The sequence below is a fragment of the Nicotiana tabacum genome, chromosome 7 (assembly GCF_000715075.1).
Source record: "Nicotiana tabacum cultivar K326 chromosome 7, ASM71507v2, whole genome shotgun sequence".
NCBI lineage: Eukaryota > Viridiplantae > Streptophyta > Magnoliopsida > Solanales > Solanaceae > Nicotiana > Nicotiana tabacum.
In genome coordinates this window covers 95,757,095-95,784,679 of record NC_134086.1, presented here as the reverse complement: position 1 = coordinate 95,784,679, position 27,585 = coordinate 95,757,095, and the positions used below count along the sequence as shown (strand labels likewise).

The 27,585-nt window shown below is 37.0% G+C and overlaps 2 protein-coding genes across 13 annotated transcripts; both read right to left on the bottom strand.

Moving 5' to 3' along the window:
• Positions 1–1,118: 1,118 nt before the first annotated feature.
• LOC107761734 (uncharacterized) lies at positions 1,119–23,768 on the bottom strand. Of its 8 annotated transcripts, none has more exons than XM_016579999.2 (6): positions 23,377–23,766; positions 4,305–4,430; positions 3,165–3,431; positions 2,675–2,953; positions 2,465–2,522; positions 1,119–1,585 (listed from the first exon to the last, which is right to left on the bottom strand). In XM_016579999.2, exons 1-5 carry the CDS (start codon positions 23,437–23,439, stop codon positions 2,472–2,474), a joined length of 786 nt encoding a protein of 261 aa, XP_016435485.2. In that variant the 5' UTR covers positions 23,440–23,766; the 3' UTR covers positions 1,119–1,585; positions 2,465–2,471. The 8 variants fall into 8 exon arrangements, 4 of the variants coding, with proteins under 4 accessions (XP_016435485.2, XP_075073476.1, XP_016435487.2 ...); XM_016580001.2 differs by having other exon boundaries at positions 1,120–1,585; positions 2,675–2,950; XR_012693441.1 differs by lacking the exons at positions 1,119–1,585; positions 2,465–2,522; positions 2,675–2,953; positions 3,165–3,431; positions 4,305–4,430 and adding exons at positions 10,442–10,714; positions 10,800–10,889; positions 10,972–11,548; positions 11,623–12,303; positions 12,388–12,804 and having other exon boundaries at positions 23,377–23,768.
• Positions 23,769–24,480: 712 nt separating this feature from the next.
• On the bottom strand, positions 24,481–27,311 carry LOC107761733 (uncharacterized). Of its 5 annotated transcripts, none has more exons than XM_016579998.2 (4): positions 27,138–27,311; positions 25,444–25,743; positions 24,840–25,124; positions 24,481–24,708 (listed from the first exon to the last, which is right to left on the bottom strand). In XM_016579998.2, the coding sequence occupies exons 1-4, from the start codon at positions 27,231–27,233 to the stop codon at positions 24,700–24,702; spliced, it is 690 nt and encodes a 229-aa protein (XP_016435484.2). In that variant the 5' UTR covers positions 27,234–27,311; the 3' UTR covers positions 24,481–24,699. The 5 variants fall into 5 exon arrangements, with proteins under 5 accessions (XP_016435484.2, XP_075073478.1, XP_075073477.1 ...); XM_075217377.1 differs by having other exon boundaries at positions 25,468–25,743; XM_075217376.1 differs by having other exon boundaries at positions 25,444–25,740.
• Between the last annotated feature and the right edge of the window lie 274 nt (positions 27,312–27,585).

The window sequence follows — 27,585 nt, the reverse complement described above, 5'->3', positions numbered from 1 at the left end:
TTTCATCTTGTTGCTCGGCTATTTGCCTCAGAATATCCCTAATATATGCATCACGTTCGATATCCTGCACTTCATTGCCCCTGTCAAACTCACAAACACTGTTAGAAAGATCATAAAAAGGGCTCAGAAAAGGATGAGAAGAATTAGGACAACCATCCCAATGGCCACCTTGACCACCACACATATTACAAATATTTCACCCATAAGATTGAGATTCACAATTTTACCAGAAGTGTGGTTCTCCACAATATGGACATGGATCACTAAAATAAGAATAACCAATATTCGACCAATTATCATTCGAAGATGTCATATCAACAAAGATAGTAAATATTAAACTAAGATAAAAATAAGAAGAAAAAAAACTTGAGTATAAGAAAAGTAAAAATCTAATCTAGTAGACTAGTTAATTTCTAAGTCTCCGACAACGACACTAAAAACTTGTTGCGGCCAAACGCACACGCAAGTATACGCGGTCGTCAAGTAATAAAGTGACTAAAAGTCGGATGTCGATCCCACGAGGACTTGTGATTAACTATTAACTAAATTAGACTATCCTAATTATCTAAACAAGAATTAAACCTAGAAGTATTTAATTCTAAACTAATTAAGTAAAAAAATATAAACAATGAACTTTGAATAGAGAAAGAGCAAATTTTTATGATATCAATGTAATGAAGACGATCTAGGGTTATGGGCTATCTAACATTCCTATTGTATTCTTCAATTGAATTGACTAATTAATTTATCTGGTTTATTGGTTGACATGGTTAATATTGCTCATAAGAATCTATCGAGTTCTTACTCGCCTATTCAAGCTAGCCTAACGCCTATATGTCTATGAAATTAGAACTAACAAGAACACGTTTATAATTCCTGTAAATCAACCAAGTAAGGCAATTAGGTATATGTCTATCCTAACCGCGAATCCGTTCCCCGATGCCAGGTTCAAGAACTTGCTCTACTTAATCCTATATGCAATCTAGAATTCCCACTTTCGAGTTCAACTCTAGATTCGTAGAAAATATTCAATTGGTGATCAAACAATCATATAATTAAGTGCAGGATTGAATAAATAAACCAATATGATTAACTAAGAAATCAAAATCAATATCCGAATAATAATAGTCATGAAAGAACCACAACCCTAGAACGTGAAGTTTAGCTCCACATAGACATGGTAGCAAAACAACAAATCATACAAAGAAACATAAAAATTACTAAGTTTGGAGGAAGAAAGATGGAACTTGATGAATTTCGGCCTCCACGGCGGCTTTGTGCTTGTGTTTTACTCTCAAAAAACGTCCTCCCCCTCTAAAAATATATTTAGTCTTGCTTTTATACATGTTGGGTATGTCTAGGGCCGAAATAACCTTGTCCCAAGCAAAATTGGAGAAAATTCACGTCATTGGCGCCCTGGCTAGCGCCAGGCGCCCTCCACGACGCTCCAATGTTTTAGCTTCTGTTTTTGGCGCCATATGTAGGGTTGGACGCAACCTGTGGCGCTGAAATATGTCATTTCCCTGTTTTCGTCCGTTTTGGCTCTAATTTCGCACATATCGCCCCCGATTCTCCCGGATTATTCCTACACATAAAAACACATCAAATTAACATAAATCAATACATTTCACATCCTAAATCCATGAAACAAAAGTAAAATATGAGGTGATATACATACAAATATATATACTTTAAGTTAAACATCAATTGGTTTTCTGTAATCGCTTTCGCAATGCAGGATCAGGACCATACGGTGAAGTTGATTAAAGAGAAATTATATTATTTACTTCAACACTTAGATTTGATTAAGAAATAAATTTTCTACATACGTTTTGAAGTTAGTTGCACAAAATAAATTATTAGTGGAATGGTGTCAATTTAGGATCTCCCATAATTTCGCGCCATACAAATTAAGACGGAGCAAGAGTATTACTAATTATTACTAAGAACTACTCCCTCCGTTTCAATTTAGGCGAGGTCATTTGACTCGACACCAAATTTAAGGGAAAAAAGAACTTTTAAAACTTGTAGTTTTAAAATCTTAAAGGGATAAAGACTTTGTGGGGCCATAACATTTGTGTGGTTATGAAAGCTTATCATTAAGGATAAAATGTGTAAATGAAAAGTTTGAAGTTGAACTATTTCCAATTATAAAAATGTATTTTTTTTGGAACAGACTAATAAGTTAAGTGTGTCATCTAAATTGAAAAAGAAAGAGTAGTTATTACGGAAAGAGGAAATATACGAAAGAAAAAAAAAAGGAAAATTCATTTCATGCATGATAATATTGAAGTGAACAATTTCACGCGAGACTGTCGCATTCAATTAAATCATACAAAGTAGAACCACAGATTTTTTTCTAAGATTACTTCCATCCCCGTCTCAGAATCCTACATCACCTGATAAAACCATTAAAAAACACATGCATTAGTCAATACGCAAGGAAATTTGCAAAATTTCTTACTCTTAATTTAATTAGCAAAAAGTTCCATCCTGCTGAAAATGTTATTGGTACAATCTCTCTGCAATTCAAATTATATAATTTCTTCAATGAGTTAGGCATCGAAAGGGTAAAATAATTGAATTAGGCCTCAATATATATATATATGCATATATGATGGAGGACTCACTCAAATATGAAAAGAATTAATTAAGAAGAAAGAGGAGTAATTACTTGAGCACTCCTGCATGGATTGGTGACATCACAGTAACTCTCAAGTGTGATGAGAGCTTGATTGTCTAAATTCTTGGCGTAATTATAGCAGTCGCAGTTACGGCCAAGCATAATACTGAATGTTGGGCAACATTGGTCTATGGAAGCAGTGTTCAACATGCAATTCTTTATCTTTTCTTTATCCTTTGCACAACAAGTTGCCACACCTTGGTTTCTACTATTCCTGTTGTCTATGGCCTTGCTAGTTTTGACCACCTCTTGCTGGTTTATTTCCTCCTGCTAGATTTTCGCATTAGATGATTTTGTGAGGTTAAAACTATATTTTATATACTTTGTCGGTAGCTAGTATTGAGTAAAGAATATCATAGAAAGACTTATAAGTGACCCGATTAAAGAATATCATATCATTGTATATATACGAACTAACTTAAACCTATTTTATCATAAAAGAGTGATTAATAGAGAAGACAAAGAAGGGCAGAACACTAACTTGCTTATGTTGACAAGGATTCTTGAAGCCACAATATTTCTGAAGAGCAGTAAAAGCTTCTTTATTGACATGCTCGGCCAGATGCCAGCAGATGCAATTTCGTGTAGGGTTAGTAGTGAAGGGGAATAAAGTGCAGCATTCAGTTATGCAGCTGGTCGTTGCGTACTTGGCGCAATTGAACAACTTCAAGCAACCAAATTTATCCTCTGCTACAGATAGTGTCCACGGCGACGTGGTGCTATTGGCGCCCTCTGCTAATTCCACTTGCTGCTTTACATGTCCATAGCAAGTTTTTAGTGCCGAGGAAATTAAAGAAATTTGATGGGAGTTCGTATTCCAACAAATTCAAAATTTTGGTGGACAAAGTTACTCAATAGCAATGGCAGTGGTGGAAGGTAAAAGGTAGTTGACCGACGGAACATTACGATTCCCACCTCAATGTATCTCATACCCAATATTAATAGCCTATTTGGCTAACCTTTTAAAATCACTAATTCTAAAAAGTATTTTTTTTTTTAAAAGTATTTTTTTCGAAAGTACTTTTAATAAGAGTTAGTTTATATTTAACTAATTAATTTAAAAAGTATTTTTGAACAGCAATTAATATTTAACCAAACTATTAAAAAGTATTTCTAAGTGTATTTTTCTCAAAACTGTTTTTCAAAAAAACAATTTTAGGAAAAATCTAATTTTTTAAGCTTCTCCAAAATTGCTTCAATTTCTCCTCAAAATAATTTTTTTTTTCTTCAAAAAACTTGACAAACACTCAACTTTAGAAAAAAAATGTTTCTAGATTTGAAAAAGCTTGGTATGATGAAAATACTATTGCAAATAGGAGTAAGCATTTCCGTCAACAAATTTACATCGGACCAGAACTTTTGAAAATTTTATATTCCAATTATAATTTTCTTTTAACAATTAATAAACGTATGTTTCCCAACTACTGGAATATTAAAAAGATAAATCGATCTTTGCTTTATGGCGAGGGGGAAATGTAGTGAGTGCGCTGACTCAAGAGAAGAAAAATAATCAATCTTCTTCAGTAGTAAGGGAACGAACAACTTGGCGGTGAAGCTCATAACAGGAAACAATGAAATTTTACAACAAAATTAGGAGTAACTAATTATATCATGAGTTTACCTCTTCTGCCGTCGCCGGCCGATGACTGCAAAGTACGATTGCGGCTACCGTAAAGGTGAGCATCATCAACCCTCTCCTCATTTTCATCTTTCCTCTCTCTAAGCTTGTGTTAAAATGACTAGCTAGCTAGTAGTACACCCACAATTATATAAACTTTTTAAGTGATACTTTTAATTTAATTTACATATTATACAATTTCTATAAGCATACGCAGAAATCGTGTTGAGGGAAAAAAAAATTTATTAATTGAAAAATTCAATGACAGGAAATGGCGCGTTTCCCTATTACAGATCTGGATATATCTAAGCCAAGGAATTGCAGATAAGAGATTCCTGCTGAGAAATTTTATATTATGTCTACTTGCTTTTTATACAAAAGCAGAGAAAGGCAATTCAAAATGCTACTAGCATTGTCCTAATCGAGATACTTAACTCGGTAAAATTTCATTTTATGTCTCATGCAACTGAAACTAGTTGTATGAGATAATTTTTTTGTCTCACAGTTTTGTGGACCCAGATTTCTGTAGACCCAGAATTGTAAGATTGGAGTCCACAAATTTGTGAGACAAAAAGGAGCCTCATATAACTAGTGTGAATTGTATGAGACACAAAATAAAACTTCTCCTTAACTACTAAAGGATAAAAAAGCACAGATAAACGATTGTTCATGTACGATTATACATATTTATAATGTTGGTATATGTGCTAAGGAGGAGGAAATCGGAGAGCCCAGAACCAAAATGTGATTCTTTTGGACTCAAAGAATAAAAATATGTGGAAAAAAATATAGTAACCAATATCAATATATATATAGCGTTTTTTTGAAAGACGCTATACTTTAACGGCTGTTTGGCCAGTTAAGTATAACGTCTTTTTAAAAGATGCTATATATATAACACTCTTTACTAAAACGCTATTCATATTAAGTGGGCCTACAAATAATTCTTCTGTGCTTAACTGACATAATAATAACTCAATTGGGTATAGTGTTTTAAGCTAAGACGTTATACCTCAAATAATTGAACCTCGGGACTGGTTTTTGCCTTATTTAAAGAGGTGGAGGATTTTGTAAAAATCCATTCATAAACATTTTCAAGTTTTCTGAAATTTTTCTTTGTTAAGTTGTTTTGCATTTTGTCATAATGTCTGAAGAGCGAAGAATTAGGGTTTCATTATATTGGGGAGGAGGGGGATGAGGTTGTAGTAAGCTATAGTTTATCTCCACAGTCTTATGTTAAGTCGTCACTTACAATAGAGTACGATAAATTGGTATCGTAGATATATAAAAAAATGAGTGTGAGCAAACATTCGGTGAATCTTAAAATAACCGGAAGATATTCATATTCTATGACTTTGCAAAGGTTGCTTGTTATGCTGAGTTCAACATCGAAGACGATGAAACTCTGAGAGATTTTTTGGGGACTCCGGATGAATACCGAAAATTTATTGTGATAAAACTGTTGGAAATGTACGTCAAGGCTGAAGACGTTCGCAATAATGAGGTTGTGCAAAGTAAGAAAATCCCTCAATCATCGAGTGATTTTTTTGGAGCAGTTTTAGCCGAATAGGTTCTGGCTGAAAGAGTTTGGCCAGATCTAAATCTATCTCCACGAACGAATGAGGAGCGGGGAATTTATTTTTCCCCTAGTATACATAATACACAAGTTGGGTGGTAAACTTTAATTTTTCCTTGTGTTACGATGTATATTTTTGTGTGTTGTATTTGTATTAACACTCATATATTCTGCATGGGTTATCGCCAGATATGAATTTTACAAGTTATGAACCAACGGCCAGTTGAAATATGCCTAGTTTTGGTGTGTTGGATCATGGTGGTCCATCCGGGAGTCAGCATTAACAAGATAATCTGCATCATGGGATATCAACACATTATGATTTATAAATGAATATATAAAGTTATATGTATTGTTTGGACCAATTTCAATAACTCATTATTTCTTTAGATGTACAGTAAAAACGAGCAACTTGATGGTCCTGTCCTCACTCAATTGCCCAAAGACGACATATTTACTCGGGATCCGTCAGATGCGTAGAGTCAGGAAGAGAATAGTGATTATGATAACAATGTTGATGAGTCTGGAGATGACACACCCTTCCTTGACGAGGGTGATGACGAGGAGGAAGAGAATGCCAAACCTGAATTGACGAGGGAGCATGCTCCACCTCCCGTTATACCAAGAGTGTACGAGTCCCACGTGCCGTTTCATTCAAGGCATATTCCCTACCTTGATCATTTGCCAAGTACGCCGGATGTGGATGCCCTCACAAGGAATATTGACAAAATTCGGACAGTAATGTGGGATAAATCTAGACCAACGATGTTGTCAAAGGGCATGCTTTTTCCTGATAAGATGTGCCTAATCAGGGCGGTAAAAATGTACAACGTAAAAGAGTGCCGTGAGATGATGGTATGAGAGTCATCTCCGAATGTATACAAGGTTGTTTGTCGTAAATGGTTTACGGGTAGGGGTGGGCATATTTCGGCCGGAACCGAATAAATCGACTGAACCGAATTTTTTTTATTTCGGTTTCTGTTATTCTGTTTGTTTGGTCGGTTTCGGTTTAAAATTTTAAAATTTCGATTTTTCGGTTCGTTTTTCGGTTATTAATTTTTTTAGTTCGGTTAACCGAAAAACCGAATTATTAGCATATATGTTCTTTAAGTCATATATAGGCTAAGCTCATATGTAATAAATTAATACTATTAGGTCCAGTCTATCAAAGACTCAACCCAATTAATTAAGTCCATCAATTTTTCAATCTTAAAGACTTTCAGTCTATTAGAACTTCCATAGCATATATGATAGATACCGGGAGGATTTCACACAGAGTTGTAATTTACACTATTTTTAAATTTTATAATCCATAATAGTGTGCAAAGTTTAGTCTATTTTTTTCTTCTATAAACACTATATTCCAACAATTTCGAAGTTTTGAGAAAAATCAACAAATTCATCGGTCATATTATTACATAGAAGGAGTTCAATATGATAATGCTCAAACCGAAAATCGAACCGAAATAACTGAACCGAAATTAGAAAAATCGAACGGAACCGAACTTATTTCAGTTCGGTTTCGGTTACTACTTTTACAAAACCGAAAACCGAATAACTGAACTGAATTTCTTCAAATCGAACCGAACCGACCGAACGCCCACCCCTATTTACGGGTTGTAATTGGATGCTGCATGCGAGGACGAAGATTTATATGGGTTGTGGGTAAATACTTTGGCACTCACAATTGTGAAATGAACACATTGAGTGGGAATCACTTTAACTTGGATGTTGACTTGATTTCTCTTGTTTTGATTCTACAAATTTAAGCCTCCATAAGGTACAAGATCAGAGAGTGTATTACATCTGTCCACCAGGAATATGGGTATACCATTACCAAAAGAAAGATATTTTTCAAGCGCAAACATATGTTTGAAATTGTTTATGGTGACTAGGATAAATCATTTGCATCTCTACCCAGGTACATGGCCGTATTGCAACAATTTAACCCCGGGACTGTTGTTGAATGGAAGTTTGAGCGAGTGCGGGAATACCAAAATATATATTTAGATACGTGTTCTGGGCATTCAAACCAACAATTGATGGTTTTGTGCATTGTCGGCCGGTAATATCTATAGACGACATTCATGTCTATGGTAATTATAATATTAAGTTGTTGATCGTCGTTGCAGTAGATGGTACTGGACAAATATTTCCCTTAGATTTTGTTATTTGTGCCAATTAAAGCCAAGAGACGTGGACACTATTTTTGAACCACTTGAAGGAGCACGTTGTCAAACAACGTTCAGGTATTTATCTAATATCTGATCGGTATGGTGGTGTTTTAAATTATATACAGCATTTGCCTGAATGGCGGGAACCTTATGCATACCATCGTTACTGTGTGAGGCACATGAAGGCCAATTTACAGAAGACACATCTCAACAAGGACTTACATGATTTAATGTGGATGGTTGTAACTGATCACCAGGAGTGCAAATTCAGGAGGTGCATGGAATCAATCAGGCAGGAAGATGAAAGAGCCTATGATTGGTTGATGCAACATGAGCTTGACAAGTGGACATTGCATGCGGACGGTGGCAGACGATGGGGAACCCTAACTACAAATGTGTAAGAATCTTTCAACAGATTATTGAAGTCTGCACGTGGATTGCCTATCACTGCCATAGTGCGGATGTCATTCAAACATATGACGGAGAGGTTTGTTGAAAGGCATAAAGGTGCATCGTAATTGATGGAGAGGGGTGTTGAATTTATGCCAATACCAATGAAAAGATTTGAGAAATACAGGAGGCGAGCTCAATGACATTCATTTTTACAGTATTGTAACGAGCAAAATATTTTTGAAGTTCTCACCGCTATCTATCAAAATCGGGAAAATAATACACACACCGTAAATGAAGGCAGCAGGTTGTGTTCTAGTGGGAAATGGTCCATCTACCACATGTCGTGCTCGCATGCCATGAAGTGCTTTCAACATACAGGTTTAGCGGCAACCCGATACGTTGTTAAGGAATATAGTGTTGCTGCATATTTAAATACATATAGTGGGTAGTTGCAGCTAGTGGGTGCTGAGCATTATTAACCACCGGAACCATTTAAAATTGTGTGTAACAAGGAGTATTTGCGTAAGCTATACGTGCAAAAAAGAACGCGTATACGAAATCAAATGGATGTTGATGATACAATTTATGCACGCAAATATGGCATATGCTCCTAAACAGGACACGACCGTCGTAAATGTCCTTCAGCTGGTTTGGGTGGCGGTGGTAATCCAGCTTCTGGTGGAAGTTCATCTAATGTGCCCAACTATCAAGGATGCACGTAGTGTTTTATTTCTGTAATGTGGTTGTAATAAGTATATGTATTTGTTTATCTTGCAGAATATATAAAATAAAATTATGTTTCCATTACTGTTATATCTTTTTGATATTTAACATTAATACTTTAGTACAACAATCTAACATAAACCCATTTAAACAACCAAAAAATTGTCATTCGCCATTATCGTCGCTGGCACTATTTCATTGTCACTGTCTTTAACTTCTTCGTCAACATCGTGTATGTACCCTTCGGGACCGAGGGCATCGTAATCTAGGCCCCAGTTGACACACATTTCTCGCATTTCATCGCTATCATCAAGTAGACCACTTACCTGATTTTTACAATCTGATAAAGCTATCGTTCTGCAAAAGTTATCTTCTGGAAAAAGTTGTATTGTACTGTAAAGAATTGTTAGCACGCGAAGTATAGCGTGGTTACATACCACATTATATGTATTGTCTCGTCGACTTGATAAAGTTGCCGTTTTGAAAAAAAGTTGTCTTCTGGAAAAGCTGTATTGTACCGTAAAGAATCGTTAGCATGTGAAACATAGCGTGGTTACATACCACGTTATGTGTATTGTCTTGTCGACTTGATAAAGCTATCGTTCTAAAAAAGTTGTCTTCTCGAAAAGCTGTATTATACCGTAAAGAATTGTTAGCACGCGAAGCATAGTGCGGTTACATACCATGTTATGTGTTTTTTTCTTGCCTATAAATGACTAGAGCATTTTAATTATTTTCTGCACTTAACCAAAACAAATAGCAAAACTTTCCATAATTTTTTCATTTTTCTTGCATTAACAAATGTCTGGACGCAATGACGCACCACAGTGCTATTATGGAAAACGTGCGATTATGAAGGTATGTTGGTCCGATGGTAATGTTGGTACAAATACTGGATGTGTCTATACAGGTTTGGAGACAATGACAGAAATCATTGTATGTTTGAGGAATGGTATGATAAACTCATTAACCAGGAATACTACAAATCAATTTTGCAGTATGTTTGGAATATGAACGCTGAATACCAATGTTAGATCTCTGAGATGCGATAACAAATTGCGACACTGCAGGAGAAACTAAAAGAGGAGGAAGAATAAAAAAATAAAATGGAAGAGAAATTTAAGTAGTTGGAGCAGAAAATAATGGGCGGTAGTGACTAAACAAACACATGTATGTGTTGAGTGTTGTATTTTCATTAGTTATATCGATTTTAAATTATGTTAAGTTGTTATGTTTGTTTTGCCCATTTTTACTATTAAAATAACAATGACATATTGAAATAAAAACGTAATGCACATATAATGCTAAACCATAGATAAAGTTGTTATTATTTACTGATTGTCATATGTACATAAAATCAAAAAATCAATGTGTCCCACAACCTTTATGCTTTAAACCAGCCACTGGCCTCAGGCGCATCCCATGCCGCCTAACTACACTATCAGGATCATCCTTATCATGACGCCTCTTTATCGGAGGATGAGCTACAACATGATCGTCAGTAAGGCTAGCATGTCGGTAGAAGGGGTCGTCGGTGCAGTAGTGACCTACAGAATAATGACATATTTTAGTATATAAAATATATAATAGTAATGTGGGGGTTGACTGCTAAAAATAATTAAAATATCTTACCATGGTCACAGTGGGCTCCTAAATATACTCATCCGTCTCAGGCATGTGAGTGACGCACCTAGTGGCCTCCGCGATGGGCGAGGATGATGGCTTCAAAAAAAATATGCTTTAGATATTTATGACTAATCAATGATATAAACATAAAATATAAGTAATAGTAATACAAACTAACCAAATCCTGTGGAAGATCCTCAGCATCCCTCAATGGTGAGCCATAACTAAGTCGGCGTCCAATATCTACATTTCGTACTGGACAAATAATGTGAGGTAAAGGCCGTGCCCGCAATTGACAATGGAGCTGATGGGGTCACCTGCGAAGTCCCTAGAGTAAGCCCCGGACTAAATGACGGGATATCACTAGGATCAGGATGGTCACACGGCTGATCAACTCCAACATCCTCAACAGGTGCCTCAACGCCTCCTTGCTGGGGAACACCTCCTCGCGGACCCCATGACCTCGTGGGACACCCTACCTCGCGGGACACCCCTACCTCATGGCACACCCCCGCCTCGCGGCGCACCTTTACCACGTCGATCACATTCAGGCTGCATTGCTGGCCCACGATGGTACTGCTCTGGCGCCATATAATCAGCCTCGTGTCCTAAGCGCTCATTATCACGGGCTCGCTGCCATGTCCGGGTAGCCAAATCTGTAACCTACTGGCCATAGTCGTGCAAAGCGGTCGCTCCCTCGCCGGTATGTTGCTGCATCTGCAGTCCCAACTTGTGGAATATATGTAGTCCAATAACTTACACAACATATAAAATATTAATTGTGAAACAGTAATGTTAACATTATAACTAAGTATACCAAATAACATACCAGCGCCTCATGCCTTTCGGCGTATGGAATGAACCGACTGCCAACGTGATGAATGGGATTCCCGATGATAAACCGGGTAATGTTGCGGTACCAGCCCATATACGCATGCTCACCATCCATAAGATCGGGTGGAGGGGGTGACAGAATCAGGTCACGCCGCTGGTACCAAGTCTCGATCTGCTCCTTTAGTTATGCCTCTTATGCCTAGTCAGCTCTCAAACGATCATCCCGCTGGTAATGTGTCCTAACCCAAGCGGGCGGTGGAGGTACAAGCTGCGGTCGACCAAACTGGCGAAGGACTTGCTCGGTGGCATGATGCTCAACAATATCGGAAGCGATCCAGATAAGTCGCCCGGTCGAGCAATAATTGGGTAAACCCGTAATTAGCTCGTCACTGTATGGACTCTAAATGAACTATTACGTAAAAATAGGAACCATGAGTACACGCAACACATATAAATCCAGGCCAAGTAAACTTAAGTATAGAATTATTTGCGCATCTTCCAGCAAATCCAACAAATCTCTACAATAGGGGAGATTATGTCGAGCCTCGTACTCACGTCCGTATCCCTGCCTATCAACCCACCACCTAGCCAAAGGGAGAAACGACGGAGGTAGTGCATCCTGGGCAATTGGTGGTAGACGTGGTTGAAACTGCAAGAACCGCTTCTAGGCCCAAACCTAATAAACAATTTAGACGTAAAATTTAAGGTATATTTTTAAGATGTATGTTATAATAAAGAGAGTATTTGACTATGTTTTCACCTGCAGTAGCGGCATAAATCTTGCAACGTCTCACTGGATGCCCATGCATGCCTGGCACATCTGCCGGTACAAGTAACCAAGAACAGCAGCCCCCAGTTGTACTGATGTAAATCAACTAGCCGCTCAAGATGATGAAGAAATCTCAAGCTGACTAAGTTTCCTGAAGTGCTCGGGAACAATACGCCTTCAAACATAAGCAACAATAACGACCTCGTGTATCGGTTAATATGAACATCCGGTGTATCATGAGTAATGTCATCATGCATGACCTCCAAATGCAAGACGACTAGCCTCAATCAACATGGCCTCCAAATGCAAGACGACTAGCCCCAACCAATACACCCTCATCCTTTGGTCGGAAATCGGTGAGCCGCTGCAATGTCTCCAGGTACTGATCTCCCGTATAATCTCTCATGCCTTGCACCAAAGCAACAAGAAGTCCATCAACCGGCAATCCATACAGAACCTCCACATTCTGCAGCGTGATAGTGGCCTCGCCAATGGGCAAATGGAATGTGTGCATCTTTGGTCGCTACCGCTCTGTCAAAGTCGTGATCAACGACCAATCTAGTTGCAGCCAGCCGATCTCAATAATCCTATAAAACCCATATCCTGCAGGCGTCTGACTATACGAGGATGGAGCTGGCGATCCTTAAGAAAGTCCCACATATCGTCTATTCTCCTAGAACGTATAGTCTGGGCCAATAACTTCCCCTCCCATATGTAAGAGGACCTATGCTCGGCCTATAGCAATAATAGCTTTAGGGAGGCAGGTCGCAGATGCAAAGGTGGAACCTCCATGACAACTACTGTAAATGAACTAAATTAATTACATTATTTTTCTTTTCCACTGCTTAAATATATTGCAATACCTTGAATATTAAATTTTATTCGATATTTTTACTATATTGTTTATTAGGTTGATACATTTTTAATAGTATAATTTTATATTTAATATGTTAGTTTTATTATTTTATATTTTTGTTAGTTATTCACCTATTTTTTACTATACCTGATTTAATTATTAAATATTTATATTTTGGTTTCGGACACAATATTTGAGGACCAGTAGCACCAATGTATCCTGAATTCTTATGTTCAAGATGAGAAATTTTTTGTGATTTTTCACTCAACAGGTCTGTTATTTTATATGTTAGTTTATTATTTTATATGTTAGTTTTATTTATTTAATATGTTAGTTTTATTATTTTATATGTTTATTGTTTCCTTACTAAATTATTTTTTACTATATTAAAATTAAATAATTAATTTTCATAACTATACATGATTTAATTATTAAATATTCATATTTTGGTTTCGGACACAATATTTGAGACACAGTAGGACCAATGTATCCTGAATTCTTATGTTCTTACATTTGTTGACTATAATTGGAGATAGTTTGTGTTTGAACTATTAGCTTTTTGACGTATTTTTGGGAATAAGAGATACTTAAATGATTAATTTCTATAAATACAAGGATACTACGCTAAAGGACACTACATTTTACTACACTAAAAGGTCACTACATTACAAATACGAGCACTGCACACGACACAATATACCACTACAGGGAACTAAAGTAATAATGTATCTAGTTTACTAGTCTTTTAGCAAATAAATAATCTAAACTGGATAAAAACAAAATAATTTAATCACAAAATTACATAGACCACAGTAAAAAGTAACTAATTAACATTTTTTTAACAACTAATAACAATTTCTCTATTTTACGAATATATATATATATATATATATATATATATATATATATATATATATATATATATATATATATATATATATTAGCAAACTAATACTATAGTCCGGACAGAAAATAACAAATTAGTTAAATCGCAAAACAATCACAAAATAACATAGAGCACATAAAAAACAACTAATATGCATTTTTTATATAAGTTTTTTTTTAAAAAAAAAACTAAGTAGGAATACCTCGATTTAAGATTTTTAGAAAGTCGAAGATTTATGATTTGGAGCCGAAACAAGCAACAATGTCCGAGATAATGACTTAGCTAGCACGTGGGACCGAGAATCTTTACTTTTTGTGGGACAAGTGAGCTCCACTCAAGCTTTTTTTGATTAAAAATGGAGGGGGAGGATCGTTTTGATTTTTTAATTTTTTTTTTGGGGGGGGGGGGGGGAGGGGGTTCGATGTCGATTGGAACCACTAAGATAGAAGATGGTCTATATTATATATATATATATATATATATATATATATATATATATATATATATATATATATATAGCATCTTTTGTTATATATAACATATTAACAAAAGACGCTATATTTTTCCGCTTTTTTAATTCAACTATAGCATTTTTTTGAAAGACGCTATAATTAACTGGCCAAACGGCCATTTTAAGTATAGCGTATTTCAAAAAAATGCTATATATATTTTGGTAACTATATTTTTCTCACATATTTTTGTTCTTTGAGTCCAAAAGAATCACATTTTGGTTACTAATTCGGAAATCAGAAAAAGAAATAAGGAAATTGATGAATTATACTTATGTAATTTTGTGATAAATTATGAACTTTTGTATTCCCATTGAAAAAAGATACAGTGTTTACATTTGAACTATCTTGTTTGCTGAAGGGATACTCGTAATTCAATCAAGTGAAAGAGGAATAATTTTTCTATCACAAAAAAAGAAAAAAAGAAAAACAAGATATCCAACAAAAAGGAATGAATGAAAAAGAATGAGAATTTTACATAATTTGTGACAGGTTGTGCAGGAGACTTGGTCATGCTCTAATGGAAGTTATTAAGAGGGAAGATACTGAAACTAAAAGCCATGTAAATAGGAATAATGCACAGTTGTGTTCAATTTATTCATTAGCTATGCAAGCAAGAAGGCCCTTCCTGTTAGGACTTCTAGTTCATCAGCTTGTTTTGAAATAATAAGTTTGTGGCGCGTGCTTGCCGGGCGTTAAAGATTTTGCCTAACTTTCCCCTCCTTCAAAAGCCATCACGAGAAGCCTGCTCAAGCTTCCTTCTCGCGATAAGCTCTCGATTGACCAAACTCTACTAGCCCAACTCTTGTTGATTGAAGCCTCTCGCACATTGAGCTCATTGCGTGAGGTGTGGTATATTCCTGGCAACAGCGGGGCGGGCTGGAGGACAGGTTTGATAATCCACAAAAATTTCAACCCACCCTGTTCTGCACCATAACATTTTTAAGTAGTTTCAACCCCCTACCTTCTCCCGCATCAACCCCACCCCCCCCATATCATTTTTCCCCCCTTTTTGCTTTATTATTTATATATTTGTAATTTTAAATTTAAATGAAAAACATGACTTTATTTTTTTGGTTGGTATGTATCAAACATTAGATGGCAAATTTGACAATACTGCTCATTTGTTTTCCAAGCTATCTAAACTCCATTATGTAATGTTCTGGGAGTTGGTCGAATTCTTTGTAGATTGGGAAAGTAGCATATTAGGGATGTAAATAGAAGACCACGTGACTATAGAAGAAAGGCACGTGTAGTGCAAATCAACGGCCAAAATCAAGTCTAGCTTAGTACAAATTAAATGCTCAGATTCACTCTAGCTAATTAGTTAGTGGGCTCAGTCGTTCAGTTGGTGGGCTCAGTCGTTATAATAGAATTGGGCTGGGAAAGAGAATTCAGTTTTCGATCGGTAGTTTCTCTCTCTTCCTTTGTTATTCTCTCATTCTCTCCTTTCACTCTCCTTCTTCTTCATTTCTACTCGTTTGACCTAATTCAATTCCATCTCCATTACATGTGATGATCGAGCTGAGTGGAGTTCTTACCAATTGTTTCCTTTTCTAATCATGTAACAGTTGGTTAATTAGTGAATTGTAATTCCCTTTGAGTGATCAATAAAACTTCCATTTTTGTATCAAATGGCTTCTCCTAGAACAGGGGAAAGAATTCCAAGCCATAGCTCCAATTCTCTATTGGAGTTTTCATATTTTGAAGGCATTGAGGGAGGAGGGAGATCCATGCTCATGGTTGAGACTACAACCACATAGTTGATCAAGGCCAGAAGATGGAAGAAGTTGCTCTTCATCTTCAAGGTAGGGCTGAGGCATGGTACTTCTCCTATCAATTAAGTAAAGAGCATGTTAGTTGGCAAGAATTTTGTGAGGAACTGTGCAGGAGATTTCAAGATGCTGAAAATAGTAAGTTCAACGTTACTGGTGAATTTAAAAATATTAAGCAGAAAGGTACAGTCAATGAGTACCTAGAGAAGTTTGAAGAGTTGAAGGCCTGGGTTGAGATTAGAAGTCCTACCATACCGGAGGATTTTTTCTTGGAATTCTTTGTGGAAAGAGTGAAAGAAGAAATAACGCATACTATCAAAATGCTCAATCCTTACAAATTGAGCCAAGCACTTGGAAAGGCCATGCAAGAGAAGGTGATAGAGACTTGGAACAGAAAAAAGGAAAACAATGTGGGAAGGGGTTTCATCCTAGCAATGCCACACAGACCAACCTACAAGGTTCTACCCAGCTTTTAGGAGTGCATGGAGTGCTAGTCAAGGTAATAAGTTGTTTGAGTCAAGAAGAGTTCAAGGTCTTTGCTATAAGTGTGGCGAGAGTTACTATCCAGGACACCAATGCAAAAATAAACAATTGAATGCTATGACTGCTCCACAGAACAGACTGATGAGGATCCTAACACCAACACAGAAGAAGTGTGGGAAAGGGATATGGAGATACCAGAAGAATAGATTATGGATGAAGCCATAAGTCTAAATGCCTTATCAGGGACTGAGGTGCCTAACATTATCAAGCTCAGAGAGAAATCTAAGAGGAATACCATGACCATTTTTATAGACTCAAGGAGCATGCACAACTTCTTATATTTAGAAACTGCCGGGAAAATGGGATGTCTAATCAAAAAAGTAGCACCAATGAGGGTTACTGTGGCAAATGGGAACCATCTCATCAGTCTGCACACTTGTCCTTATTTCAACTGGAGCATACAAGGGATGGTTTTTGAAATTCAGTGAGACTCTTCAGGTTAGGGGGTAATGACATGGTTTTAGGGGGAGATTGGATGAAGGGATACAATCCTGTCCTCTTGGACTTTGTGGAATATAAAGTTTAGGTGACACATAAAGGTAAGAGAGTAGAACTTAGGGGTATTTACAATCAAGCTGAGCTGAAGAGCATGACCACTTCTGGAGTCAAACACCTCCTCAAAAAGTGTCAAGCTATCTAGGCTCACCTCTTTACAATTCCAACCACAGAATTACAGACAACGGAAAGGATACTTGTCTCCAGCAAGGTCTTGGAGCAATTTTCAGATATATTCTCTTATCCAAAGACACTTATACCAAGGAGAAATCATGCCTACTTTATTCCCATGAAACTTTAAGCCACACCAGTTAGCATAAGACCATACAGGTACATTTATTTTCAAATGAATAAAATTGGGAAACAAGTGAATGAGATGCTTAGCGTAACAATCCGACTGGTTATTTTGAGCTTTAGCGCATTGTTTGGCGGTTTGAGGCATTGAGTAGTTTCACTTCATGTATTATGAATTTTACGTGTGGTCGGAATTGAATTTCAGGAAGTTCGGAGTTGATTCAGAAGGAAATTCTCAGTTTAGAAGTTTTAAGTTAGAAGAGTTGACTAGGGTTTTACTTTTAAATAAATGATCACGAAATCAGGATTTGAAGGTTCCAATATATTTGTATGATAGTTTTAGACTTGGGCATATGTTCGGGTTGAATATCGAGTCGCCCGAGAGCATTTCAGCGCTTATTGTGGAAGGTTGGCATTTTGAAAGTTTTAGAAATTCCTAAGTTTGGCTTGAAGTGGAATTTGGTATTATCGATGTTTGTTTGGCATTTTGAGCCTTGGAATAGGTTTGCATTGTAATTTATGACCTGAACGTAAAGTTTGGCATTGTTTCGGGATGTTTAAGTATAATTCACACGTGTTCAGCAAAGTTTGAAAGTTGGAAAGTTGAAAGAAAGGTTTTGGCCGTCGATTCGTAAAATTTGATGTTGTTTGATGTGATATTAGGCCTCGAGTAGGTTTGCTATGTGTTTTGGAACTTGTTAGTATGTTCGTACGAGGTCCCGAGGGCTCCGGGTTTGAATCCGATTGAAATTAGGATCATTTTTGGGCTTGTTGGTTGATGAAGACTGCTGAAGTCTGGTGTCATCGCACCTGCGGTGGGGTTGGTTGCAGGTGCGTACACGCAGGTGCAAGGGGGGTCATCGCAGAAGCGAAGAGGACCATCCATGGGAAGGGTTGCATGTGCGGAGTTTGGCACACAGATGCACATCCGCATAAGCGGAGAAAGCACTGCATATGCGGTCAGTGCTCCGCAGAAGCATGACTATAGGAGCAGATTTGGTACGCAAAAGCGGATTTGCCTAGGCTTAAGTAGAAGCCGCACCTGCGATGGAATTTCTGCCGGTGCGACTGTTTGGTCTTAGGTGCAATGATCACTAGGTAGAATGCTTTGTTAAGTACGAGATTTGGCTCAGTCTTCTCTCATTTTCTCTTGGTTGGGAGATCTTTGGATCTACTGAAGAGGATATTTTCCTCATCTATTGCAAGGTAAGTAATTCCTGCATATTGTAAGTTAATTTCATGAATTTCATAAGGATTTAACATGAAAATTTGTAAAAAATTGTGGGTTTTTGAAGAAAAACCTAGAATTGATATTTTTGGATTTTCACCACGAAATTGGGAATGAAATTAGGAATAAATTATGTATTTGAGTTCGTGGTGTCATGGGTAATGTTCATCTTTGAAAATTTTTAGAATCCAGGCATGTGGGCTCGAGGGTTGACCTGGTTGACTTTTTGAGCTGAGTTGGGAATTGTTATAAATTAATTAATTATGATGTCGGGGCATATTTTTATGTTTTCCAATTGTTTGACTAGTTCGGATCGATGAGCATCAGTTTAAGGTGTTAGAGAGGCGTTGGAGCTAGTTATGGAACTTCGGAGCGAGGTAAGTCTCTTGTCTAACCTTGTGAGGGGAAAATTTAACCCGTATGTGTTATATGTCTTATCCGTTACATGTTGTGGGAGCTATGCATGTATGAGATGGGACGTGTCCGTGCGTATGCTAGAATTCCTCGTTATGTCCAGGTAGACTTAGATTCACGCCATGCTTTAAATGTACTATTTGAGTCATCCTTCCCTGTTTAATTTCTTTATTTCGCATTACGGCCCGAGATTAGACATGCATAGAGTAATGGACTCCCTATTTTAGATATTCGATGAGCCACTTGATTAGACATGGAAATTATGCTTCTCTTACGAATTTCTCCCACGTTTTGCATGTTCGTCGAAAAGTTTTCTTAAACTTTATAACTCACACGTATGTTCGTGAGTGGGGTAAAGGACCAGTTAAAGCTTCTTATTCTAATGGGATCGGGCTATTCGCCTCTACAAGATTATGTATCACACTCTTATGGGATCAGGTTGTTCGCGTCGGCAGGATTATGTATCACATTCTTGTGGGATCGGACCGTTTGCCTCGACAGGATATTGTAACACATTCTTATGGGATTGTTTGCCTTGATAGGATATTGTAACACACTCTTATGGGATCAGGTCGTTCACCTTGGCAGGATATTGTATCATATTCTTATGGGATCGGGTTGTTTGTCTTGGCATTTCTATAAAACATACTTATGGGATCGGGTCATTCACCTCGGCAATGTCATGTATTACACTCTTATGGGATCGGGCCGTCTGCCTCGGCAACTTCATGAAATACTCCTTTGGGATCGGGTTGTTCGCCTCGGCAGAATCGTGCGTAATATCTTACAAAAAGCCATTGTATCCGTGATTTTTCCTGACTTGAGTTGTGATGACCTATCTGGTGGGGACCATATTATATGTACTCCATTTGAGGAGGTAACCGATATTTGAGGACTTGTGTTTACTATTTAGAGGAGGATTGTATCATGTACCTATATTTGTTTTGCTGTTTAATTACCATGCTTCATACTTGTTTACTTTTACTGCACTTGATTTATTGGACAACTAGTAAGTGTCGATGTTGACCCCTCGTCACTACTTCTCTGGGGTTAGGCTAGATACTTACTTGGTACACATTGATTTATGTACTCATGATATACTTCTACACTTATTGTGCAGGTATATACATTTTTGTGGTCTTTTGGGCGCTAGGGCGCAACTATTGCGAGGACTTTACGGTGAACTGCATCCCATGTTACGATCCGCAGTATAAAATCTCCATCATAATCATTTACATTATCCTATATATCTTGCATTTCAGACATATGTTGTATTGTTATTGTACCTTCTAGTAGATGCTCATGCATTTGTGACACCGGGTTTTGGGGGTTCCTAGTTGATGTTCAATATTGTAGTTTACGTTGTTATTATCGTTTCTCTTTATGTTTTATTTATATTTGAAATTTTGTAAAGAAAAGCATAGGCTTCTATGAGTGCTAGATTTTATTCTATTTATTTAATGAAACTCTTGATTTTTAAAAATTAAAATGGATAATTATGTAGATAGTTCACCGCTGGCTTGCCTAACGGCAACATTGGGCGCCATCATGGTCTATAGTATATTGGTCGTGACAGCTTAGATAGTTCACTGTTGGTTTGTCTAACGGCGACATTGGGTGCCATCACGGTCTATAGTGGATTTCGAATCGTGACACTTAGTAATGGCATAATTCAACATAGTCACTCCCCTTTCTCTTCTCCTGTATTAGTAGTTAAGAAAAAAGATGGTAGCGGGAGGTTTTGTATTGATTATAGAGCCCTCAACAACATGACTATTAAGGATAAATTTCAAAATTCTTTAGTAGATGACTGATGAACGAGTTACATGGCTCTTGTATATACTCTAAGATTGATTTAAAGATTGGTTACCACCAGATTAGAATAGGAGAAGAAGACATCTATAAAAATACCTTTAGAACTCATTTGGGACATTATGAGTTCAAAATCATGCCCTTTGACTTGACAAACACACCTGCAACCTATCAATCACTTATGAATAATGTATTTAAGGCATATTTGAGGAAGATTGTGCTAGTGTTCTTTGATGACATTCTTATCAATAATGCATCTTTGGAAGATCATGTCACACACATTTAGGTGGTGCTGAATATACTAAGGAAGAAGCAGCTTTTTGCCAAACTTTCTAAGTACTCATTTGGGAAGTATATAGTGGAATACTTGGAACACATCATTACTGAAGAAGGAGTAGCCACATACCCCTCAAAGATTGAAGTAATGGCCAACTCACCAACTCCCATAACAATGAAAGCACTTAGGGGATTTCTGGGTTGATGAGATACTACAGAATTATTTTAGGTCATATGGGGTAATCAACAAACCCCTCACAAATTTACTCAAGAAGAAAGGATTCCAGGGGAACACAGAAGCTGCCATAACCTTCTAATCATTGAAGACAATCATGACAATTGCCCCAATACTGGCTTTGGCTGATTTCACTTAACCTTTCATAGTTGAGACTGATGCATGCTCCAGTGGCATAGGAGTTGTATTAATGCAAGAAGAAAGACCTACAGCCTTCTGCAGTAAAGCACTAGCACCAAGCCACATGAGCTTGTCAACATATGAGAAGGAGTACATGGCTATTTTGTCAGCTGTGAAAAAATGGAGACACTACTAACAAGAGGGACATTTTATAATCAAAACAGACCACAAAGCCTAAAATACTTGTTGGAGCAGAGAGTTACCACAACTTTGCAGCAGAAAGGGTTAAGCTAAATTGATGGGGTTGGATTATGAAGTACAATACAAGAAGGGCACTGAAATTAGGGTGACAGATGCCTTATCTAAAGTACAAGAAATTGAACCTAGCCTACTAACCTGGATGTCAGAAATTGAGCTCAGCTATGAGCATGATCCTACTGCTCTTTAACTTATCACTGCGCTGATAATCACTCCTAGCAGCAACCCTAAGTATTCTCTTACACAAGGAATTTGAGGTATGAACAGAAGATCTATATGGGCAGAAGTTCTGATCTAAGAACTAAAATGTTTGATCTGCTGCATCATTCCCCTCTGGAGGACACCCAGGATAGCAAGGCACTCTCAAAAGGATAAAGATGATATTTTATTGGATTAACATGAAACACGATGTTTTCAAGTGGGTATCTGAGCATGTGACACTTGTTAGAGGGTCAAAACTACCAACTCACACCCTACTGGCCTCCTACAACCACTGCCCATTCCCGACCTTCCTTGGCAAGATATAGCCATGGACTTTATAGAAGGTCTGCCTTCGTCCAGACACAAGAATGTCATCTTAGTTGTTGTAGATGGATTAACTAAGTATGGCCATTTCCTATCACTAAAGCACCCTTTTAATGCTCAGGATGTTGCTGATTTGTTTCTAAAGGAAATCTACAAGATTCATGGCATACCTAAATCAATTGTCACTAACAGTGACTCAGTATTCACTAGCTAGTTCTGGCAAAGACTGTTCAAATTTACAGGTACTAAGCTCAAAATGTCACCAGCCTACCATCCACAAAACGATGTGCAAACTGAAAGACTGAATAAGTGCCTGGAGTCCTACCTCAAGGCTATGATGTTTACCAACCCCAAACAATGGGTCAAGTGGTTACCACTCGCTGAGTGGGGTTTAACACCAACCACTACTATTCCTTAAACACTACACCCTTTCAAGTCTTGTATTGGTTTTACCCACCCCAGGCCCCTCTAGGGTCTCTTCCCCACTCGAACCAGACTCAAGCAGGCACATGCATTGCATAAAAATAACAAATGCTACAGATACTTAAGAAGAATCTCACACAGGCTCAGGCCATGATGAAATTCTATGCAGATCGGAATAGACCTGACCGAGTTCTAGAAATGGGTGACTATGTCTACCTCAAACTCCAACCTTTGCAAAAAGTCCTCCTTAGCAATCAGAAAAAATATAAAGCTAAGTGCAAAGTTCTACGGGCCTTACAAGATTCTACAGAAGATAGGAGAAGTGGCTTACTGGCTTGAACTGCCTACAGGCTCGCAGATCCATCATATCTTTCACATCTCTCAGCTGAAGCATCGTGTAGATCTACATATCACTCCTCAGCTCCAGACTCTGATTTGTGACTCAGATGGCCGAGTCTTAGTGCAACCCATCGCCATTTTACATAGGAAGATGGTAAAGGTTAATAATGTCGTTGGGGGTCAAGGTTTTGGTTCAACGGGCGAATCTAGGCCAAGAAGAAGCTACTTGGGAAGACTAGGGGCATGTGATGCGTCAATTTTTGGAGTTCGTCGCACAACTATGACCTTCGGGACAGGTCTTTTTCTTAGGAGGGGTATTGTAATGTTCTAGGAGTTGGTCGAATTCTTTGTCGGAGAAGAAATGAATTAGGAAAGTAGTATATTAGGGCTTTAAATTGAAGGCCACATGACTAGAGAAGAAGGGCATGTGCAATGCAAATCAACGGCCAAGATCAAATCTAGCTTAATACAAATTAAAGGCCCAGATTCACTCCAGCTAATTAGTTAGTGGGCTCAGTCGTTCAATTGGTGGGCTTAGCCGTTATAACATAATTGGGTTGGGAAAGAGAATTCAACTTTTGATCGGTAATTTCTCTCTCTTCCTCCGTTATTCTCTCATTCTCTCCTTTCACTCTCCTTCTTCCTTCTTCATTTATAGTCGTTTGACCTAATTCAGTTCCATCTCCATTAAAGGTGATGATCGAGATGAGTGGAGTTCTTACCAATTGTTTTCTTTTCTAATCTTGTAACAGTTGATTAGTGAATTGTAATTCCATTTGAGTGATCAATAAAACTTCCATTTTCGTATCAATTGATTCTATAAATTGGTAGAATATTACACATTATACCATTATATAGAACTATTTTATCATACATATATAAAATGGGTGATCAATATTTAGTATTATGTAAAGAAGGGAGAAAACTAACTTGCATATGTGGACAAACAGTATACTGCTTGAAGCCACAATATTGTTGAATAGCAGTAAAAACTTGTTTATATATTTTGCGATTATTATTTTTTTTGAGCGGCTACACTGTATAATTTTCCTTAAAAGAATTTGGCCAATCATAATCCTATTTTGAAATAAATTAATTTGGGCTTGGGAAAACAATCACATGTTAACCTCATCATTGCTCAAGTGCCAAACAGAAAAACACATTTTCGCTTATAAAGAAACAACTATGTTCAACATCATATATGGAGCACTAAACAAACATGACGAAACTATGCTACAGAGAGGGACAATTGTTCATCATAGAATAGAACAAATTAAACATTTTTTAAGATTACTTCCATCCCCATATCAGAATTCTACATCACCTGAAACCAACAAAAACACACATGCATTAGTCAATACGCAAGGAAATTTGCAAAATGATATAGAGGCATATATGATGGAGGACTCACTCAAATATGAAAAGAATTAATTAAGAAGAAAGAGGAGTAATTACTTGAGCACTCCTGCATGGATTGGTGACATCACAGTAACTCTCAAGTGTGATGAGAGCTTGATTGTCTAAATCCTTGGCGTAATTATAGCAGTCGCAGTTACGGCCAAGCATAATACTGAATGTTGGGCAACATTGGTCTATGGAAGCAGTGTTCAACATGCAATTCTTTATCTTTTCTTTATCCTTTGCACAACAAGTTGGCTGTTCTTGCAGTTGTTGGTTGCAACTACTCTTGTTGTCCATGGCCTTGCTAGTTTCAACCACCTCTTCCAGCTGCTTCATTTCCTGCATCAATAACAACTAGGGATGAGTTATTAATTTCTTTTCAATTTTAGGGGGAAAAGTTGAGGGAAAAAAATCTAAAAGAGAATTTTCTGAGCATTTTTATCAGTGTTTCCGTTTTACGTTCTCAGTATAATTTAACCTATGGTGGTAGATTGGTTCTACATTTTACTAAATTATCAATTAAAGCTTATCATAGAAAGATTTACGTGAAATTATAATTACCTTATATATGACATGATTATATAAATATCGCTCTATAGAAATTAAACCCATTTTATCATAAAAGAGTGATCAACAATATGATATAAAGAATACGTACAAGCAAAGAAGGCGGAAAACTAACTTGCTTATGTGGACAAGGATTCTTGAAGCCACAATATTTTTGAAGAGCAGTAAACGCTTCTTTATTCACATGCTCGGCCAAACGCCAGCAAATGCAATTTCGTATAGGCATAGTACTGAAGGGGAATAACGCGCAGCATTCGGTTATGCAACTGGTAGTTGCGTACCTCGCGCAATTGTAGATTTTCAAGCAATTATCAGTTGCACTAGGTACAAATAATGTCCATGGTGATGTGGTGCTATTGGCGCCCTTGTTGACATCTGCTAATTGCACCTGCTGCTTTACATGTCCGTAGCAGTTTTTAGCATCACCGAGAAAAAAAACTTATCCGCATTCAAACATATACATTAAATTAGTAAATGCATGACATGTATTTTATACTATATAGATATTTTTCTTTCAATTGACAACAGTTAATAATATACATTCTCACCTCTCAGGCAGAAATTGGTGAAAACTTGGAGACAAGGATTCAAATTCCAGCAAATATTCACACAACTTTGAACTCAAAAGCTAGAGGAAGAAAACGGATTAATTGCAATGGAGGCTGATATGCAACGAGGATGATGGGGAATTGATAATGGCTATAGGCTGCCAATTGCTTTAGCTAAAAAAACAAATTATGAGCTATACACCAGATGCCAATAACAAGATTTTGGGCTTTTTTGTGCCATTCACGGAGCATGCATGGTTGACATACAGTCCAAAGTTTCAAATACGGAGTAATAAGAAAAGGAACATTCGCACATACATACAAGAACATGACATGACATGTATTTGTACATACATTTTTTCTTTTCACTTGATAATGGTTAATAAATATACATTCTCAGGCAGAAGCCATGAGTGCAAAAAGTAGAAATCATAGTTTAAATTCCAGTCAATATCAAAAATGCTAGGTGCGTAATTCTTGATAGGAAATATTACACGATAACTACATTGGTGGGAAGGAGTGCCGGAGCTAAGATTCACTAAGGGGGTCAAAACATAAATAAGTAAATCCGTAAAGAAGCCAAGGGATGTCAATATATATATATATATAAAATTTACCTAGCGACACAGTAATTTTCTTATGAAGGGATAGTTGCTATCTCATAGCTTGATTACATGTGGCTTCGGCGCTGGTCGTATGGAGGTATAAGATACCTAGTTAAATAGTCGAGGTGCACACAAGTTGGCCCGGACACCCATGATTCTCAGCTCAATCTATCACTTAACTATACTAAGTTAATTTGATTTGTTATAAACAATGGATGCGAATAAGTATTTTCCGCAAACTGATTTATATTTGACTAGAACTTTAGATACTCTTCATTCCAATTACAACTTTCTTTTAGCAATTAATAAAGGCTGATTTATCAAGTACTGCAATTAGTTTCTACTTTTTTCTCTATAGAAAATAAATTGATCCGTATTTTTGGCAAGAGGGGAAAATGTAGTGAGTTGCTATCTCATATTTCTTGCATCTATTTGGCATGGTTTTAGCAGAGAAGAAAAACCATCGATATTGTTTAGTTTTAAGGGAGGGAACAATTTGGGGTGAAGCTTATAACATGGAACGAAACTTTATAACACACCGAAAAGAAAAGAAACTTTACACAGTAACAAAATTAGGAGTAACTAATTACCAAAAAAAAAAATTGGAGTAGCTAATTATATCATGAGTTTACCTCTTCAGCCGTCGCCAGCCGGTGACTGCAAAGTACGATTGCGACCACCGTAAAGGTGAGCATCACCAACCCTCTGCTCATTTTCGCCGTCGCCATATTTTCTCTCTCTAAGCTTGTGTTTAAATAACTAGCTATCTAGCTAGTAATCCCCCACTATTATATACACTTTTTAAGTGATAGTTTAATTTTAACAACTTTGACATATTGTATACTCGGTATATAATTTCTACAAGCATGTGTAGAAATCGTGTTTAGGAAAAAAAAATTGATTAATTCAAAAATTTACTGACAGGCTATGGCGCGTTTTCCTATTTCAGATCTCTGGATATATAATAGAATCCTTTAGTAGAGAAATTTTATTTTATGTCTAATTGCTTGTTTTAGAAAAGCATTTTCCGAAAGGATTAAAGAAAGCACGGAAAACTATGACGTACTGTTCATATACTAT